The sequence below is a fragment of the Synchiropus splendidus genome, chromosome 9, assembly GCF_027744825.2.
Source record: "Synchiropus splendidus isolate RoL2022-P1 chromosome 9, RoL_Sspl_1.0, whole genome shotgun sequence".
Taxonomy (NCBI): Eukaryota; Metazoa; Chordata; class Actinopteri; order Syngnathiformes; family Callionymidae; genus Synchiropus; species Synchiropus splendidus.
In genome coordinates, this window is record NC_071342.1 from 7,941,348 (window position 1) to 7,962,750 (window position 21,403).

The window sequence follows — 21,403 nt, forward strand, 5'->3', positions numbered from 1 at the left end:
TTCACAAAGGGAAAGAGTTGCAGCAGGCTTGATTGGCTACTGTGGGCGTGGGACTTGGGATGCATTTCTTTGTGTTTGATGTGTGTTTGAAGGGTTTCTCCTGATCCGAGGCAGCCACTTTGATCTCTATAAAACAAAATATTCCCAAATCCCACAGTCCTGACTGAGAGATTAGCGTCCATATATGCATAAACATCTAAGAGGTGTTCAACTAGGGCACTGGTCAGGTCACATGACTATATCAACTTATGAGCGCTCGCATCCCAACTTCTGAAGGTGTTTATGTTCGTACGTCTGATAATTATCCAGGCCCGGGACTATTTTTCTGATAAATAAGGGCATTCTCATTTAAAAGTGGGAGACCTGAGTGGAGCAGTAATGGCCCCGCTGTGTGAAATGGATAGTGCGAAAATAATTAGACTGATTAGCTGCGTGTTATGTATGAGGAGAGACGTGTTGTTGATGTTCATAACCTAAATTACGGACACATTCGCTTTGGATAAACAGACGCTCTGTGTTTGTTTGCTTTGTAGCAGAACTTGAAAAGGGTCAATAGTTAATTACTTTGCACTCTTCCGATGTCGATAAGTTTCTTCAGTATATCCCGTTTAAATTTCCTTATTAATTATCTGAAAATATTTAAAGAACTTGTCGTGTTACTCATTACAACATTGCAATAAATAAATAAATCCCAAAAGAAGTATGTTGTCAGTTCCAGTGTTTGAAGAAAATACACTCAACAAAAATATAAATGCAACACTTGAGATGCTGATCTGACATCATGGTTAGTGCACAGGTGGGCCTTAGACTGTCCACAATAAAAGGCCACTCTGAAATGGGCAGTTTTGTCTCACAGCAAAAGGCCACAGACACAGACATCGCAAGCATTGAGGGAGCGCGCAATTGGCATGCTGACAGCAGGAATGTCAACCGCATTTGTTGCTCGTGCATTGAATGTTCATTTCTCCACTATAAGTCGTCTCGAAAGGCGTTTCAGAGAATATGGCAGTACATCCAACCGGCCTCACAACCGCAGACCACTTGTAACCACACCAGCCCAGGACCTCCACATCCAACAGGTTCACCTCCAAGATCGTCTGAGACCAGCCACTCAGACAGCTGCTGAAACAATGGGTTTGCATATCCAAAGAATTTCTGCACAAACTGTCAGAAACCGTCTCAGGGAACCGTCTCAGATCGTCCGGCGTGTACGACGGCGTGTACCAGTTCCCACTAATATCCAGCAACTTGGCACAGCCATTGAAGAGGAGTGGACCAACATTCCACAGGCCACAACTGACAATCTGATAGACTCTATGCGAAGAAGATGTGTTGCACCACATGAGGCAAATGGTGGTCACACCAGATACTGACTGGTTCCGAGTCTCTAGACCCCCAATAAAGCACAAAACCTGCACATTTCAGTATGGCCTTTTATTGTGGACAGTCTGAGGCCCACCTGTGCACTAACCATGATGTCAGATCAGCATCTTGATGTGGCGCATCTGTGAGGTGGGATGGATTATCTCAGCTACAAAATAACTATAATATAACAATATAACAAAAGTGTTATATTTTTGTTGAGTGTATATACAGAATGTAGCGCTACAGACGCGCTAAGATTGAATCATAAATATCAATAATTGCATTTCAGTGTTGATATTCTGTTTGGTCTTCCATCCAAAATGAATAAAGGATCAAAAACTGAGGTCGTATTGCGGATGCAGATGGTTCAATTGTGCCATGTCGAAATGACATTCAGGATATTGTGCAATTTGAATTGTGACATGTAAAGATGCAGAAACTGAGTTGCAATATCAACAATTGCCAATCGTGTTAAGACATAATGTAAATTAATATTTGCTGTATGATGAGATGCAGCTGTGGGTGCCAACATTCCTATTTTTGAAATTAGTTATGGAATAAATGTTGCTAATATGTTAAATAAAAAAGAAAAAACAGAAGAAGAGAGTGAAGGCGGGCACAACTGAAGACGACTGATTGATCTGTGACAGTAGAGTAGCGGGAGTAAAACCTTCATGGCACAGTAGTGAGCGCTGCAGTGACGAAGGGTTTGGACAGGAAGTGGAGATGAAGACACTGAGGTTTTCATTGGGAGGTGAAGTTGGGAAACAAAGTTGGGGTGGCCGACACCAGATGAGGGACACGGGTGGACAAAGAGTTATGTTGGAAAGGTAGATACAAGGAGGAGGAAAACATTGAAGACACACACTAAACATGGAACCAAGACAAATAAATGGATATTATAAATAAACAAATATGATGATAAAATTTTAAATAAATAAGTAGAATAACCGTAACCCAAAATACGTTTGACACTGACCATGGAGGATTCACACAGCAGGTCCAGGTGGAGGAGACTGACTTGCCATGGCTCCCCTCCCTTGCTCTTAGACGGAATACAGATATCTTGATACAGTTCCTCCCCAGGCCAGAGCCTGACATGAACTGCACATGTATTGGTCAAGAGGATTGCATCTAACGGGTCCCATAATGCACTGCAACAGCTGAAGCTGCGATGACAGTAAATGCAACACCAGATGTTCCAATCGAAGCTAGTCCTGTTGGGTTAACAACTGCTGGATGACCAGGTGAAGTAGACCCCCTCTCTACAAGGACAGGCCTCACTTCTTGATCTTGTCACCATTTTGCATCTCATGTGAACTGATTTGTGTCTCAAGAAACACGAGACTGAACATAGATGAAGCCCTCCACGTGTCATGCATGTACCTGGCAAGAGTCAAAACTATCATGACATAATTTATAACCCCTTAATGTGGGGAGAATGGATCCGACGACTGCGCCTCTCTGCCTGGCCCTACATTGTTATGAGATATTCTCATTAATGGTCGGCGTTCGCATCTTTTGAGCCTTGAATCTGACTCTCCGGTACTTCAGCAGTTCTGTGACCTTGTCAGGGCTCCTTTCTTCAATAATCCACCCGTGATTAAATACACACTTTAAAGATTTCATACCATACTATTTAGCTGCCAATTAAATTCATGGTGAGGGAATTGGATCATAAACTCTTTAAGGGGTCGTTAACAATCATTAGACAGGATAATGGCATGGCAATCAAAACCTGTGTGGGGCAAAAAAAAAACACAACAACTTCCAAAGACTTGGCGTGACTTTGTTGTTTTTGGAGGTTTTCCAAGCTGATTAATCTGGAAGTGATTGATTTACAGTTGTAATTAGCCGTCCTCTGCATAGATGCATAATAATCCAGGATCCACGCGCTCGTTTGAAGCTATTAATTGGCTTCATTAACAAAAGCACTTAATTGAATAACACTGAAGAAAGTTGGCGGTGGCACTGCCAGCTCCCTCGTGCCTTCTCTGCCATGATAATGAAACCACCTTTTTTTTTTATCAGATTGGAAATTTGTCTGTTGGACTATGTAATGACTTATATGATGTCGGGCTCATTAGTTTATTCAAGCGGCTCAGCCAGGCGCGACGCCGCTATCCAGCACTTTGTGTTTAACAGGTAGCAGCCATATGCTGCTTTAATCAGACATTGGAATCGCATTTGGGTGTTAAATTGTCCTCTAATAAAAGCATGTAGTAAAACAGCCACAGTTAATTCAATTCCAGGCGAGTTTGGGCGAGGAGAACAGCTGCTCTTATTTGTTGAAGTGTTTCAGTGTTCCCTCTCCTGTTTACACAAGAAAGTTATTGCATTTCGATAGCAGGTTGGAATACAGCATAGGAAGGTGTTGTCACACCTTTTATCTTTCGCCTGCGTTGCTTTCAAATTGAATCAATCGCAGCCTCTAACACAACATATAAATATTTAAGGCCCGGTGCTTAGCAAGGGTAAATAAAGTCCTTGTGTAGATAAGACCATGTGGTGGGGCCTGTCGGGGCTGAAACCTTGACTCGTGTCAGTCACTGCCACAACAACATGAAGACTTATGGGGTCAAGTTATGGGGTTGACTGGTTCATGCAACTTCCTGGAGAAACCTGGAGTTCCCGGACTGAGGGGAAGTAGTGGTGATGATGATGGTGATTATAAACTAGGACTGAACACATGGACAAACTCTCCTGTTTGTGCATTTTTGTCAACGTTACGTTACATTACATTACGTTGCGTTACGTTACGTTACGTCACGTCACGTCACGTCACGTCACGTCACGTCACGTCACGTCACGTCACGTCACGTCACGTCACGTCACGTCACGTCACGTCACGTCACGTCACGTCACGTCACGTCACGTCACGTCACGTCACGTCACATCACGTCACGCCACGTCACGTCACGTCACGTTACGATGCGTTGTGTTGCGCTGTGACTGTGGTTGTAGTAAAACCTAGTATCTACCAGGAAAATATACACATTACAAGACAAAAGGATGTAGACAGATATTTCTATTGATCAGTTTATATGATTCCGATATTTTTAGTTGCACAGGAGTCAAATTAAAAGTATAAACAAGTAATTATAATAAAAAATTGCACACTAACTTGATTTTTGTCAACCATGAGGGCATCCCCCCCCATTCTAAAAATATCCCAGCATGCATTGCAGATCTGAAAGGTTCCTCTGGCTTGTATAGTTGTTGGTATAGTTTTCATTCTCCCTGAATGAAGTGAGAGTAACGAGTGAGAGTAATAGTCATATTTGACTAATCAGGTGAGCTGCAAATGATCATGCCTTCGGCCGATCTTGACCCCTTGACCCCTAATGGTTATTACTTTAATCTTTAGCTCATTGTTGTGTCAGATGACTTCATATTAGTTAAGACGTGCTGAACACGAGCAAAACATAATTTCTGGATGAACTTTATTCTTCATTCTTCAACTTGAAAAATGGTTTTGTGTAACTGACTTTTTGGCGGTTGTCTAAACCTGAGACGCACGATACAAACTGAGCTAACCTATTTTCTTTCACTTCAGAGTTCAACTGAACCATTGACAAATGTCGATATCATCAATGTAGTTGATCCCTGATCTTTAAAAGTGCATTCATAATTATCAGAATAGTCTAAGCCATTAATGCCAGTTCACTTTTTGTTGTCTTGTTTTGAGGTTTAACTCACATCGGCTGAAGTTTTCTTGAGAAAATAGAGATGGAGGGTGGACGAGCTGTCCACTCGCCTATAAAAAAGACAATGCCAGCCATATTGTAGTGACAGCTTGCATTGTGTGTGTGTGTGCGCCAGTGAAAGTGCGAAAGAGGGGGAACGGGTGTGTGTGTTGTTGGAATAACAGAAACATAGATTGTGTGCGGGCATGTGTGTGTGTGTGTGTTACAGTGACAGCTTGTATTCTTCGTGATTAATGATGTGCTGTGTGACTTGATAAGTGCTTCGGAGGACCAACGCTTGTTTCAATTAGACCTTGTGAAGGTCGCGACGCCGCACCGGCCTCTCATTATCATATCCATAATCAATCCACATTATCATAGTCGAATGTGGAATGGATGTGTGATATCTTGGTCACACACACACACGCACACTCACAGGTCCACCTAATGACATACCAAAACACAATGACATCGTCTCTCACTCACAGAAGCACACACACACGCACACCCTTCACTCCGAGTTGATTTGAATCATAACAACGGCTGTGGAGACGGATTGTCTGTTCAGATTAAGTGTGTGTATCAGAGAATTAAGCAGCGATGATGGTGCTGGCATTTCAGATCCACTCGACAGACGAAATGCCAAAGCATCATTCTGTCATCACCTCCCTCACTCTTCCACAGCCACACATGTATATAACTGAAGTGCACACAAACACATGCGCACAAGACCCCGGGGCAGTTTTAGGAGAGGCAAAGTGATTTGTATGTTTTTATTCCTCTAATGAGAACAGATTGAGTGGTATTTACACTCCATCGGCTGATCCAACCACCTACACATTTTGCCTTGTGCTCCTGCTCACTAGCCAAGAGAGACATGTGGAAAGGACCAGAGTTTGGCTCGAAAGCAGCGACACAACATGCAGATTATCGTTGTCTCTTTGGCTGGGGATTTCAAAACACTGGGATAAAAACATAAGCTATTTCAGTCACTGACAGATTCTCTTGTTCCAGGAAGAAGACATCCTGGAAAAAGTCTTTCAGGAGTTGTACTTTAACATGCGTAATCATTGATTGGATGACTCTAGTTTGGGACCAAATATAAATCACAACAGAGTTTCCATGAGGACGCGCAGCAGTTCCTGGTACACGTCACATTAAAAAGTTCTTTGTGACAAAACAAGACTGGTGGGTGACGACTTTTGAAAAGGAAGTGTAATAGGAATTAATCTGGTTATTTGATAACTAACAGATAACCGCCTCGAAGAGAGCACAACTTGTCCTTGATACAAATGTCTCAGAACATTTTAACAAGAGAGGAATGAACTAAGGACTGGACACCTCCATAATACAGTGACGAATTTGGATGGATGGCACCAACATGTGTCTCAACACTGAGATAAAAATTCTAATTTTCTTAGTCGACATGTTTTGTTTTCCTACGCCTATGGAGGCACTGTGTTCCTTATATCTGCATGGCATTGTCGCGGTTCCTTTTCATGGTCAAAAAACATGCATTTAAATCAACTGATGACTCACAAATAAAGGAATTTTTGTGGAGTGTTGGGTATGTGTATATCTGGTAGTCAACCAAACGCATCGACACCATCAAGAGGGTCACAGAAAGAACTGACCCAACCCAGACCATTTCATGCTAGGTGTCCAAAGGGGGCTACAAGGTGTGCCGATACCAACTGGTGCTGAATGAACAGAAGTGACACAACAAAATCTTCAATGCCAGTTATTGTGGTCAGTGAGTGTTATGGAAAACAAGTTAAAAGAAAACATGCATAATAACACCCAGGTCAACTAAGGAGGTGCAAGAATTTCAAGCTTGACTTTGCTGCCATAAAATCTGCAAAGTTTCTATAGCTTTCCTTTTCTGAGCTGTTTGTGAGTCCAAAGTAAAAAAAAAAAAAAACTTCTCCAGTAAGTACCTTTATGTTTTCATGCCCAATTAACTACTTGATAATATTCTCCACTTAAACAGCAACTTCTTCACAATTGCAGAACTCATATCGACAATCCTGAAATAAAACTGAAATATTAGACCCTTACATGTACAATTTGATCTCTCATTTCTTAGTTTATTTTTGTTACCAAATATTTTTATGTTTTCACATCAAAATGAAAGCTGATCGGTTCCTTTCTACCCCAATTTTTGAGTTATTTTGGATAACTTTCAAAAGTACTAAAAAACTAGTGAACTGCGTAAGACAAATGAATGCACATCTTTGTAAAAATCATTAACAAAAGCATAAATATGGTGATCAGTGTTCTATATAGAGCGCTATTACATTATCATCTAGTCCAGTAAACTGAACATATCTGCTAAAGCAGGCAGCTCACAGTGTATTTATAGCAGGCTATTGTTAGCCCACCTGTGCTGCATGTTATTGAGAGGATTCCGAAGAGAAATTATGTCATAGATTTATGGAATATACTGTATTGTTGCTCAGGAAATCAATAAAGGATGTGAGAATTTCACCGAAATAGTCCCATAAAGGGAAGCGTTCTGTTTCAAATGGCCTTTACTAGTCACAAGTGGAGCAATTAGAATAATCAAAGCCGGTATGAAATATTAATTAACCCAGTAATACGCAGCGAAAATGTCCCCGGGAAGGAGAAAAAAACACAAGAGCAAGCTCACATTTTGTGTTGTCTATAGCCTCATTCTCATATAGTGAGTGATTTTTCTCGTGATCGGTACATTGATGTTGTTTTAAGGAAGCAGTGGGAATGCCACAGTCCTGTTGTGAGACAAAGCCATCTCCCACTGGGCTGTCCTAAATCCCGCGCGCTCCACATTCTTCTCACCGCCACGGCAGGGAAACTGACATGGATGAACCCGGATAACAAACTGAAAAGCCGGGCGTCTAAAGTTATCATCACCAGTCAGGTGACATAGTGTTAATCAGCTCCTTGTGCAAGCCACCTTTTCCCAAATGAAGTAGCTCGGCGACGTGGCTCCATCACCAGCGATGCCGGGGAGGTTGAACTGATTGGTCTACTCTTTGCGTTGAGAATTGCCTCATGAATCAGCTGCGCTTCACTCCGCCGGCTTCCTCCGTGCGTTTCCCTGCAGATGGAGAAAGAGAGTCGTGACATTTCTTTTTTGGCAAGGAAAAGGCCATACTCAGCAGGAGTTATCAAAGGCAAAAAGTGAAAAGTTGGAGTTTGCTCCCTCTCCCTCTCTCGCTCTTCCCCTGGAGATACTCATGTTAAGCGTAATTAAGCAGATTTGATTAGCATCAAGCCTGGCTTCCTCTCTTGACTTTTAATGAATGTAAATCTACCATCTACATCCTAAAGATTAATTTCTGCCAATTAAAAAACACAAGAGGGCTTATTGGAGAGAGAGAGGGGGGTTGGAAGAAAAAAAAGAACGTTCGAGTCCTTTGAGTTGGAGTACAGTCAGAGTTTTATCCTCTTCCCCCCTTGTCTTCTGGTGAGATGGTCTCTGGAGATCTGTGTCTCTCCCTCACCACTGAGATCATTATCAGCACAATGTTCCGTGAAAGCCACTTTGAAAGAACTGCAAGCGCCGTATGTAAATGATGGGATTGAGTGCGTGTGAGTGAAGGAGCGGAGCAGGAGCAGGTAAAGAGGTCAATTTGTCAAGACAAGCTTTGTTCTTTTGTACAATCGCAACTGTCTATTATGTTATTTGAGCCGATTTTCTTCTATTCACTCGGAAACCCTGATGGCTCCACTAAACAATGTCATATCAAAGCAGGGGAATTTGAATATTCAACAATGTGATTTGCGGTCTGGATGTTAAAACAATCTGTATTCATGTAAATAGTGGGGGTTTGTGTTTTTAATGCTCCTTGTTGGTCCCCTGTGGTTGCTGTGGTTGCAGTCACCTGATATACAGTACATACTGAAATTGTCCATGATCACGAGTGTTCGGTATCGGTCTGGGTTGCTCAAGGTTTTGACCAGGTGTTGACTGTTTATGTCATACAAACTTGCACTTAAATTCAAGGAGGGACTGAAAAAACAACCTCAGTAATAACAGGTTTTCCAAAAAATTGTGATTCAACATTTGGTTTCAGACTGAGCACGTTTAACACACCAGCCGTGTTCAAGTGATGAGGGAACTCTTTGCTTTTTTAAACCTAAATTTTCCGTCCATTTATTCCCCTTGCTCATAGATGTTTTGGTTATGACATCACATTGCATAAAGTGGTGCACCTGGAATTGGTTCACTGAGAAACGTTCCCTGCCTCCGTTATTAACGGCATCTAGTTATTTTGATATGTAAATAAATAATCAAAATGTTTTTGATGAAAGATTTTGGACCATTTGTAAAGTACATTGGCAAAGTGTGACCCTCTGCTGGCCACATGTGGACCATTCACTGTGTCGATCAGTGCATGAGCAGCTGTAAAATCTCTATGATTGAACAATGATGGATGCGGTTGGTGCAGTAATATGGAGTGAGGAACAAGTTGAGGTGAAACCAGAGGCTTGAGAAGATGCATTTAACTCAGTAGAGATGCATTTAACTCAGTAGATACCACTGGGAAACATATTGACAACATATGACAGAGACTTGGCAGAACAGTTTGGAGAGTGTATAACTGCCACAGGTGAAGTCACTGAGGTTCTCACAGGGAGCGACGTCAGAGAAAGAGATGGTTTGGATGTGTGGAGAGGTCGACCACCATGAGAGAGAAAGATACACGGTGAAAGGAGATGAAGAAGTCTTCACATGAGGTTCATGGGTGTGCTAGATGAGGACATGAAGATGATTTTCCTTTTGCAGTTTGAATTTTTTTTTTCTTCATGTATAGTAATACCATTTACTTTTAGCACTCATCTGTAATGCATTAGTAATACATTCATGAGGCATCATGATGCATTATTAGGCTTAACAGTAATAACCCGACCCTTATATTATTGAAAATAACACTACTCTCTCAAACTCTGCACCTAATAACACTTCAGGAACCCTGTAATAAGTTGTCACTGATGATAATAAACGTTCATAAAAGGATCAATAAAGCCTTATAAATGCATTCTGATATGTTCTGAACGTCCCTATTATAGATGACACCTTCATATAAAGTGGAGCCACGTTCATTTAAGACATGTATTGTTTTCATTTGAGGCTCTATATTCTAGGTTAAGTCACACCTCTCCTATGATGGGACCACTTTACAATTTATATATTTTTCTTTAATAGCCATATAACACACGTAACAATAACAGAGAACAATTGCACCCTAGTTGTTTACAAAGCAACTGTTTTTGGAAACTTTATTCAAGACTGTGGGGCCATCTTTAATAAAATAAGACAAGCAAATGTGTTTCTAATGAGATTAGAGGAGGAAGGTTTCAAAAGTTGTCATTATGACAGATTGAGTTCCATTCAAAGTCCCATCAGGAGCATTAGAGGTGTGTATAAACAGGCTGATCCAAAGTTTCTGTGGGCTAATCTCTGGGTCTCTCTCGCTCTCTCTCTCTCTCTTCCTCACTCTCTCTCTCCCTCTAAGAATGTGACTCCTCCTCTTTATGATAATGTGACATCTCCAGCTCAGAGCGTCAGTCTCTCATTCAACTATGAGATCTGACTGTCTCTCCCTTTTCATCTTTCACGCTCGTCTCTTCAACTCCGCCAAGTTACTTTTCCGAATAGTTCGACTTTACTTTTTTTGAAGTGACGACCAAACATGGCAACTTCGGCTGCTCCGGCGCTACTCCCCGCGGCTCCACTCGGTCACCACCCGGCTCCGAGTTCCGTGTCCCCGGCCACCAACTCTCCGCCACCCGCCGCCGTCTCCGTCTCCGCTGCCTCTTCGCCGGCTGTCCCCGTGTCTCACCCGGCGCTCCTTCACCAGTTCAGAGCGGACCTCTTGCTGTCCAACGGGACGCTGAAGAGCGCGGCTTCCCCGGTGTCCGGGGGCTGTAAGCCCGTGTACGCCACCCCGTCGCCCGTGGAGAGCACGCCGCAGAACAACGAGTGTAAATTGGTGGAAGTGAAGGGAGCCAAACTCGCTTCCTTCACCGTCAAAGACACCGAACTTATCTGCCTCCCGCAAGCCTTCGACGTGTTCCTCAAGCACCTGGTCGGCGGGCTCCACACCGTCTACACCAAGCTGAAGCGGCTGGACATTACTCCGGTGGTGTGCAACGTGGAGCAGGTGCGGGTCCTGCGGGGGCTCGGCGCCATCCAACCCGGGGTGAACCGGTGCAAACTCATCTCCAAGAAAGACTTCGAGATCCTCTACAACGACTGTACCAATGCCAGGTGAGTGGAACATGGGTGAGAATGGTGAAGCCAAACACAAAACTTGGGCAAAGTTTTCAAATAAGTCAACTTACTAGATCACTTCCCGAAGTCCTTGAATGCATCACAGACTCTTACGAGTTTTCGGTTCGTCTTCAAGAATGATTGAAAAGTGAACTGTGAATCATAAGTGATAGAAAAATTGACCTGGTAGTCAGATTCAGAAAATATGATCAGAACTGTTTACAAGCGTATGAAAAAAACTGGTTTACTGTTCATGTTGATGATCTGTAACTCATGATGTAATGAATTCTATGTTCAACGACGCTGAAAGATAAAAAACGATTCCATTATTGATTAAAAATTATCATAACACACAGATTCATATTGATTCTCACTTAACGCAGCTCTCGCAACTGTCATTGATTAACAGTGCTCTTGGTTATATTAGACCCAACATATGTAAATTTTGAAATATTAATATTGTAAGAAGACATCAACTTAACGTCATCATCAACTTGTATCTATTAAATATGTCGACGATGAAACTTCATGAAATGCAAGAAATATGTATATTGTTTTTAATAGATTTTTTTTAACGAGTCAGTAGTACTGAGTTCCGTAAATCGACACCGCGATCGATCGTTTCACAGTCTGATTCTGGGTGAGAAATTTTGGACCTCAGTTCATCGCCTGAGCTCACGTCACTGGTGCTGTTGATTGGTTAAAAGCAGCCACCGGATACTGATTCATTTTCAGTAAAATTATCTGATCTATTGTTGAACCTTTTTCCTCCCTTTTTGACGCTGATTATAAAATGTTTTTCACAGTTATCATGGCGATGACTTTGGAACACATTTTCAATTAATTAAATATTATTCCTCCCCTCTATATAATATTAAATATTTGTTTCATGGTGCCTTGTTCCCTGATAATATTGATCAGCGAACATTGTGTATTAATACTGCAATTTCACATTTGTAATAATTTCATTGTTAAATGAAGATGTATAGATTCATGAATGTAAAACAAGTCTGTACTCATTACATGTGTACAAAAGCCAGGAAAACTGCTTGGAAACATGGAACAGAAAGCTGAAACAGATGCCCGTTTTTAGCGAACTGTCTGACCATTAAATGGAAAATAGTCATGATGGCACCATAGCTATTTAAATGGTTGTCTCCCATTGTGTTCAACGTTTGAGAATATATTTTGGATTAAAAGAACAAATCTCAGTTCAGGCGTTTATGTAAGCATGATGGATGGTGATGTACATATTATTCATAATGATCAATTTCCGTTTGACATAAATAAATAAATCAATAATTGAGTGCGATAGTCTTTTGTGATTGATTAGAAAAATGGCGTTTGTAATTGTTGCAGTGCACTCGACTGATTTAAGCGCTGGTCCTGGTTCATCAAAGCTTCTAAAATGATTATATTGCTTTTGAAAAAAAGTGACCATGAGCATCTCAAAATTCAACTCTACTTTAAAATGATTGCGTAAAAACTTTAAAATTGAAGAGAAAAAAAGAAAAGAAAATAGAACTAAAGCAGCCGCTTGGTGTAAAAACATCATCATGATTAATTGTGGTTAATAATGATTACTGTGTGTTCCACTCCCCAATTAAATCTGACACACCATTGAATTATAATGTGTCTACTTCTGAACATGTATTTAATCAGCACTGAAAAGTAGAACATTAATGTACGGTTGAACATTAAGATCAATATAGTTGTTGAGAGTTGAGGTCTCAACAGTACCTGAGGACACAGTCTGTAGCAGCAAAGTTGAGATGTAGTTTATGGTCGCGTTTCAATAAAGACACCAGTGCGTCTCTGCGTGCAGTTTCCGGGCGGCCCATTTTATTTACCCAACGACTGCTGCTGGGCCTGTGACTAATTAGCATTTTAATGCATGATTACTCTGATGATGGTGATGCTGTTGACGATAATGAATTTTAGTAATCCAGAAAAACTTTCAAAGTTTCTCATGTTATCGTGAGCCGTGATCTGGCGCCGTGGTTGACATGCGCGTACGCTCACTCTCTGTGTTTGACATACACACATTGAGTCTGACACTGTCATTCTGAGAAATTGATTCTTCACAGAAATTAATTAATTTTCATTTGGCCTCCAGCGGCAGCTTAAATCAGGACAAGCTCCCTCACTCACTGATCCCTTTGCTCTCGCTTTCTCTCCTTCCTTAATAACTCACTGTCTTATCATATCAACACTCTTTAGCCCTAAGCATCAGAACAGAGAGGAGATGATTAAATGCATTCTGGGTATTTATGATGAGATTATGCAAATGAGCTGTTTTGCAGAACTCCAATGGTGACCAACTACATGGGTCATCAATCCAATGTGCCACAGAGATGTTTGGATAAAGGAGCTAAATTGGCTGGGATTTGTGGTTTCCTGGTGCTTCAGTCTGCTGTTGTGGCAACCACATGCTCTTAACAGCACGGGTTTGAATCCAGAGCTGGGTGGATTAAGCCGTAGTTTGGGGAATTTATATTGTTTGATAGTTAATCCTGCTCCTTGGAGCATGAATGATCCAATTTACACCTGCCATTAAAAGCAGATTGGGGATATGTCAAGATGTCTAATTCTTCCTCATCACTTTTTGCTCAACTTGTATTCAAAGAGACGCTATTAATGAGGCGCTAAATGTTAGGGGACGCTTGGTGAGCAGCTTGAAGTGATGAAGTTTTGAAGAAAAATGTGTAAAATGGGGATGTGAAAGTGGATCGATTAGGTCTACTATGAATGTTGATTTCGATAGTCAACTAACCAGTATTGTAGTCAAGGCCATACCAAGCGAGACTGGGGAGAAAGACCAAGGTACTTGGAGGTTGAGACGCAGACAAGACCAAGACTGTTAATATAAGGAGTCTCATACTGATCCACAAATGAGCCTCAGAGGGTGAAGGTTTTTGTTCCAATGAAACAAGCACACGCTGGTTAACCAATCAGGTCTCAGTTTGAAAGATTTACAGTCCTCATTGATGTTTGGGTGCCCTCCTGATGAGCGGAAACAAAAACCGGCACCCACTGTGGCCCTTTTGTGGCTCAATTTGAGACCCATGATAAAAAGAAATACACAGCAAAACAATAAGTCAGATTCTTTCTTTTACCAATTATGACCGTTTGTCTCTGTCGACTGGTTGATTAGAAATCGGAGACAAGACTGAGTAAACGCTGAACAAGTGGGTGTGAGACCGGTCTCGAGACCAAGACCGATCGAGTACTGGAACACTGCGACTAATACAGGACTATCTTTCCGATTAGTCGACTGGTTGGCATATGATGTGTCTGGATTGACGACCACACCAACATGTCTCACGGTAGTGATGTGAATAATAAATAAGTGTAAGTGTCTTGTTGGTACTTTATATGTCGCATTTTAATTGCTCAAAATGTGATTTCAAAGGTATCTTTGGCTAATGTTGCGTCTCATGTTAGTCTCTCAGTTGCAGGTTGAGGCCGTACTTTGGTTTTGGTTGCCAAAGTCCTGGAGCCCCAGCCTTTTTTCTCCTCTTACGGTGGATTGTGCAATGATTTAGAAAGTGATGATGTCATGACTAGTCAACACGTGAAGCTGTTGTTGATGGATTTAATAGTCGATTATAGTTTAGTATCTTGACTACTCGTTGCAGCCCTGATTGATTCACATGTAGGTTTGTACTATTTTCATATGATGATATGAAATATTAGTATTTCGCCCCATTATTCACATTCTGAGTGGTAGCATTGACGTGACATCATATCCATTTCTGGGTAAACAGGAGGTGTGCTAAGCTCAAATGCAACTTAAGGCAGAAAATGCTAAAGTCTGTCCCCTTACATTTTGCGCTGACTTTTTTTTTTTTTTTAATATTCCTATCACCCATGTTATTTATTGAAGTTTATGAGTCAACCAACGAAAAATAAGGAACCATTATTAGTTCTGTCAAATCTCACCAGTCGGAGAAGTACAGTTTATCGCATTGGGAAGAAATTGAATCGCGACATCAGATCCTTGTAGCGCAAGAATGAAACACTTTTATTGATCTATCATTGACAGTAGGGCTGTAACAACTAGTTGACGATAACCGACTTTTATATTAGTTGCTGATGGATTCATGCTACATGACGTCATCCCTCTTTTACGTTTATTGGTGAGCTAGCACATCCCATTGCTAGAGGAGAAATGGCGGAGGCTCCAGGACAATCGCAACCCAAAAGTATGGGGACGTTTCAACAATGGTAACAGCAACGACTTAAGTGAAATGCAACATTTACTCCGTAATGAGCAACAATAATTGTTGCTTTCATTACTCATTGTAAAGATTGTCTCACTTAAAACCATCATAACTGTTTCTGGACATGATTCATCCTAGGAATTAACTCCAAAAATATTTGACTCACATGTATGACTTATGATAAGTCTCCTTATAAATCACATTTCATTGAACTTAAAGTGTTGAAAAAGGGCTTCGATACCCCAAGAGTGATGTTCAAAGGCGTCCGATTTTACTTTGAACTCGCCATATCTGAGATGTGGATACAAGCTTTGACTTGTTGAGGAAAACCGGAATTAGAAAATGCAGCTCCCAGCATTATTTGAACACCTGCGCTTGAATACTTAAAACCTTTCAGCCAAGATAAAATCCAGATGCATCATCTCCTGACTCCTATGGGGATTGTTTCTTCTGTGTCAGACGTTAACAGGAACGTTGTTGTAAGACCCCTGTCTCTAATTACCCTCAAAAAAGCCTTGAGTTAATTAGGCCTGAACATCAACAGCATTTGCAGATGATGTCGTTCATTTGGATCAGGATATCTTTGTCGGATGAAAGAAAAGAAAGAGAATTGTCACAGCTTGAAAATGGATGTCAGAGTATCATTTGATGATCCACTAGTTTTTGTCACATCCTCAACACCATTTGTATGGAATAATTTACAAACCGACTTGTGTACTTAACAACATTCAGAATCTGTCCCAATACCTTTCTGTCTTTTTTTATTATTCGTTCTCAGTGCTGTCATGGAAAAAATAAATGAATAATGCTATTTGTCATGGCCTCTTTTAGCATTTGTGAAGTCTGATAAGTCTATTTAATGATGCTACCGTGAGATAAGGCTCATTGTGAGTACAGGCTGACCTCATCCTTTGTCACAAAATCAGTAATAATTAATGCACGAGTGACGCACTCACATGCAGGAGCAAAAAAAAAAACAATCAGACGGTCACGCCTGTGTGTTTGCTGGCCTTTCTGGTAAATGACATTAGTTCCAGTGAGAGAACCTGGTGTGTGGGAGTCAACCTGATCCATCACCCTTGACTACTTTCTCACTCTACACGGGACCGGGTTGAAACTCCACTCTTGCTTTTGAAATCAATAAGTTGTCAATTCAACTTTAGGTCCCATCTGCATTTGCTGAATATGGTGTGTAATACCTCTATTATATCCAAAAGAGGGGAGGAACAGGTGATTGAGTTTTGGTGGTGTTTAATATCTGAGTCCATGAACCAATTGAAGAGTTGCCACTCCACGCAGCTGACTTTCTCTTTACATTTTCTTCGGGCATAGGCTCTCAAAGTCAATATACATTGGGAAATATAACTAGTTCCTACACTATACCAAAAACTCACATTTTATTCAACACAAAAGCCACCAGGACTACTTGTTTCCTCTTTGAAACTTGATACAGATGTCTTCATGTGTTATGTCAATGTGACATAGTTGACAAAATATGACTTCCAACGTCACATTAATGCAGTTTTTATTTGGATTAGCAACACAAAGCACGCGGCCTCTGTTAAGATTGCGGAACAACCCAAACGCAGAAACGTTGTGGATGTGGCGGAACCACTGAAGAAGGCGAGACTGCATAGAACCTTGAACATCCTTAACAGTATTTTGAAATGACTGACAGTGTGGTAGCTTTGTCATGGTGAGTCACTCTTGACTACATATCTACATAAGCAACAGAAAACTAAGTCTCAAACAGGAAATCACTCTGTTGAAAAACTGCTAACAACAACCGGATTAGAATGAGGTGGCATATGCTACTTGTGTGCGTAAGAAATACATCTTGTCAATGGTGCTCATCTGGAATTATTCATTAACATTCATTGTTCTAAGTTAAAGGACTGTACTGAAAGTTTGGATGGCAATGTTAGATTGACTATGGTGGGAATATCTGACTGTGTATTGAATAGTGCTGTGTTTAAAAAATCGATTTTCCGATTCTGAATCGATTCGTACATCAATTCCATAAAATCGATTCGTAGGTCCAAAGATCGGATTAATTAATTTACGTTTTAACGCATATTCTCTGATACTAGTATTAATACGTTGTGTAACTTGTCATGTGATCATGCCAGCAGCTCAGAAAATTGTTTAAATACTAACCTGAATCGAGATCGGATCGAATCGAATCGAATCGAATCGAATCGAATCGAATCGAATCGAATCGAATCGTGATAATCGATTCTAAGTCATGAGAATCGGAATCGAATCGATTCTTGAAATTAGAATCGATACCCAGCCCTAGTATTGAGGTGATCCTCATGCATTTTTAAGCCGGGTGCACCACTGACTTTTCTATGGCACAGATATGAACAAGATCCTTTCTCCTTAAATTTAGTGGGTGGGGCTAATATTCTGCAGTGCTCTGTAGTCCAGATTTACGGTATTTTTTTGTCATGCTTAACTCGTACTGATATTGTTATTTTTTAAGAAATTGTGTTGCCTGTGCGGTCCTGATCTGCCACAGAAGACTTGGTTTAGAATCACAAAGTCAGTTCGCTGTGTATACGTGTGGAGCTCCTCCACATGTCTGAGAGCATTCACTCAAGTTCATAGTTGCCTTTAAATCAAGCGTGTCATACTCCAGACCTGCAGGCTGCATCGAGCACCTCATATGATTATTGTTGCCAATGACATTCATCTCAATATCAATTACTATGGCCTGCAAAAAGGAAGCAGTTCCTCTACTCAAATCATAAATCCCAGATGCGCTGCGACCATTGAAAGCTCTAATGGCATTAGAGCCAAAGATCAACCTTGTACTGCCGATTAAACTTGATTATTTTCTGACCATTCAACAAACGTGAGTCCTGATTGCCTCCGTTCTAAATCACTGTTACATGCACACGTTACGTCCTCTTCTCCTTGAATGAAAGGGTTTGATCTGAACAGCATTAATTTGTCTACAAAGATCTGAACTGACTGCTAAAGAAGCGCGCGAGCAGAGACACAAGACTAAGATTAATAGCATTTCCTGTGTTAACTTGTGATCCCAGGGTGGGTTTTTTTTTCCACAGAATCAGTTAACACAACCACAGAGGCAGGTGTGGAACAGAACCCCGAATGAAAACAATGAATGACAAATGAGACGAAAAGTCCTGCAGCGTGAATCACAAGCACTGGCTTTGTTTTGCGCAGCGGCAAACAAGTTGGCAATGGTAATCTGCAGATCTGACTCTGAGTCGGCTTTTGTGCCGCCAGTCCCTGTTTTGGGGCGACAGCTTGACTTCTGGAGTGAGGGACCGTGACTGTTTGCTGGTCTATTGTTATTGCATGTTCTTGTTATGGAGGAAACTGGTTTTGCTTTCTACTGACGACTTCCACTATGGTAGTTACAAAAGGCAACCTCTAAAGTACCGATGATTGTTGGTTTTTAGAGTGAACAAAACATTCGCATTTTGAAGTACATACAAGGTTCACAAGTTTGTGGCTTATAATATAAAACAAGACAACCGCTAAAGGCCACACACTGGTCTTGATGAGTGCTGAGCCATATCTGGCTTTAGAACTGACGTCTTCCGGCAGAATGTTGTGACATGTGTCCATTGCCATTTTAAGTGTTTCACTTTCCGTGCACCTGCGTTCATCAAAGTCTAAATATCGGATCTAAATTCTCTGTGCATCAGAAGCACAAATGTTGAACGACATCTACAATCCTGTCCTAAAATATTAGTTTGCAGCTTTGACTTCCAGACCATCCTCTGCTAGAGTGATCTCCTGAAAAGACACTGAGATGTATGTCAAATCATCTAAACTCAGATTAAAATGAAATTTTCCTGATGCCATTTTCATAAACTGTTTCGGCCGGCTTGGGCAATCCAATAGTTCAAAGGTTGATCTAAAACGAATGACTGACTCAACTATTTGAAGTGGAAGGAAGTGCGTGTGCCTTTGGTGGATACCACTCGACAGTCCAGTTTTTAACCAGTGTGCCACGAGAGACCATCAGGTGTGTTGTGGGAAATTATCCAGATTCACCCAATTGTGCGATATGATCACTTTCAATAATGAATAAATAGAACATGTTGACGGTCTACCAACGTGAGGAGATTACATGGATTTGGTCAAATTATTTTGATACACTATAGATCTATGCTGACGCTACTCCTCTTGCCACACACGCTTACAGCGAAGGAGCCGTTCAAATGAGCCACTTCTAGTTGTTATTAAGCCTAACGCGCCTCTAACTTGACACACACCTTCACAACAGAATGATGGAGTGTTCCTTGTCTGACCTGCAGCGCCAAAGACTGTCTGAGATAACAGAGCCAATGGCTAACGTGACATATCACTTCAAAACTGTGACACTTGTAGACCATCCAAGTTAAGTTCATGGTTTGAAATTGAGCTAAAGGCAGAACCAAATAAATGTGCTCTTGTAAGGCAAATAATGTTCATGTCTAGAATTTCCCTGAACTAGAATAAAATCATGTGTAGGGAATTGTGATAAAATCAAAACAGTTATTAAAAAAAAAGAAAAGCTTGATATATTTTGCCATATTGCCAAATAACATGCCATAATAGCTGAGTGTCAGTTGTTACAATTTTTCACAAATTACAAGGGGGTTTCTGCAGCACATGTGAACTAAGCACAGTTGCTCTGAGGCCAAGGTTCCTTCTGGGTTTTTCCAATGAACGAAGCGCGCCATGGCATTAAAAAGGTTGAAAAACTGCTGTAGTCGACCCAGCATGTTGGAAAACAGTGTCTGTTGGTGAACTGCAGAGCACAAGTTCAGCAGTAAGAGTCCTGATTCAACCCAAAGTGAGACCATGAAGGTGAAGAACAGCTCATCGTTAATTTGGATTTGCTCTGGAAATGATGTCAGTTAAATATAATGTGTGTGTCTAATGACATCATCACCCACAACTTTTCCTAATTACAATGACGCTTAACCATGGTTCAGCTCCTGGTTTGAGATCCCAGCATCAATCTTCGCCTCCGTCTCTTCTAACCGGCAGCATAAGTCTTCCTACTTCAACGCCAACGATATGATTTATCAAACTGGACCGTGACGGCGAATACAAACTTGCGTGATGAACACAGATTGAAAGGACGGGAGCATGGGAGCTGTAAACTGACGCTAATGTATTCCAAACAAAACCTTGTTTGAGCTTTTTTTTCACTCCCTGTCTGTCTCAAACACACATCCACACAGCTGCTACCTATCAGCACCTCCAGCCAGTAGCTGTTCCACTGTTATGACTGTAACACTTCCTCTTCTTTCATTACTTTTCTCTTTCTCCCAAACGCGTGTTTGCGGGAAACACAGATATCTGTCATCTTTGTTATGTGCTGCCGCTCTTTCACCTGTGCTAAGCTCCAGCTGCCATGTTTGCAGTTTCATGTTTCAGCCGACACACACACACACACACATACACACACGCTGCTCTATGTAAAGAGCATCTTGTCTTGTATTATATGTGTGTGTGGCCAAAGTGTTGGCATGAGGGAGGACGTCTGGGTGAGATTTTAATTAAAGTTTGAGACAAAGAGGTCATAAGCCATACACCCCCTCTTCTGCATACACACCTATTACACACATTCTCACACACACAATGCACTGTTTTCTCTCTTCCCTCCGCCTCTCTCTCATTCCATCCCCTCAGCTTGATGACTTTTCCATGAAAGGCTTTTTCATTAATCCTACCTCAGGGAACCGGTGCTCTCCAACCACACACACACTCATGCACACCCACAAACACACAGACCTCCCTCTACGGGTCACTTTGATGTATCAACGCACTTGCAGACTAAACACAAAATTAGGTTCCAGTTCTTTATGCATCCTTAAATGCAACACACACACTTGCTTACC

The 21,403-nt window shown here is 41.3% G+C and overlaps 1 protein-coding gene across 2 annotated transcripts in view; it reads left to right on the plus strand.

The window, feature by feature from the left end:
- Positions 1 to 10,587: 10,587 nt before the first annotated feature.
- dachc (dachshund c) overlaps positions 10,588 to 21,403 on the plus strand; it is a 32,647-nt gene continuing 21,831 nt past the window's right edge. For both annotated transcript variants that reach the window (XM_053875094.1, XM_053875095.1), the window contains exon 1: positions 10,588 to 11,307. In XM_053875094.1, coding sequence (XP_053731069.1) covers positions 10,730 to 11,307 — 578 coding nt within the window. In that variant the 5' untranslated portion in view covers positions 10,588 to 10,729. The remainder of the gene's footprint in view (positions 11,308 to 21,403) is intronic.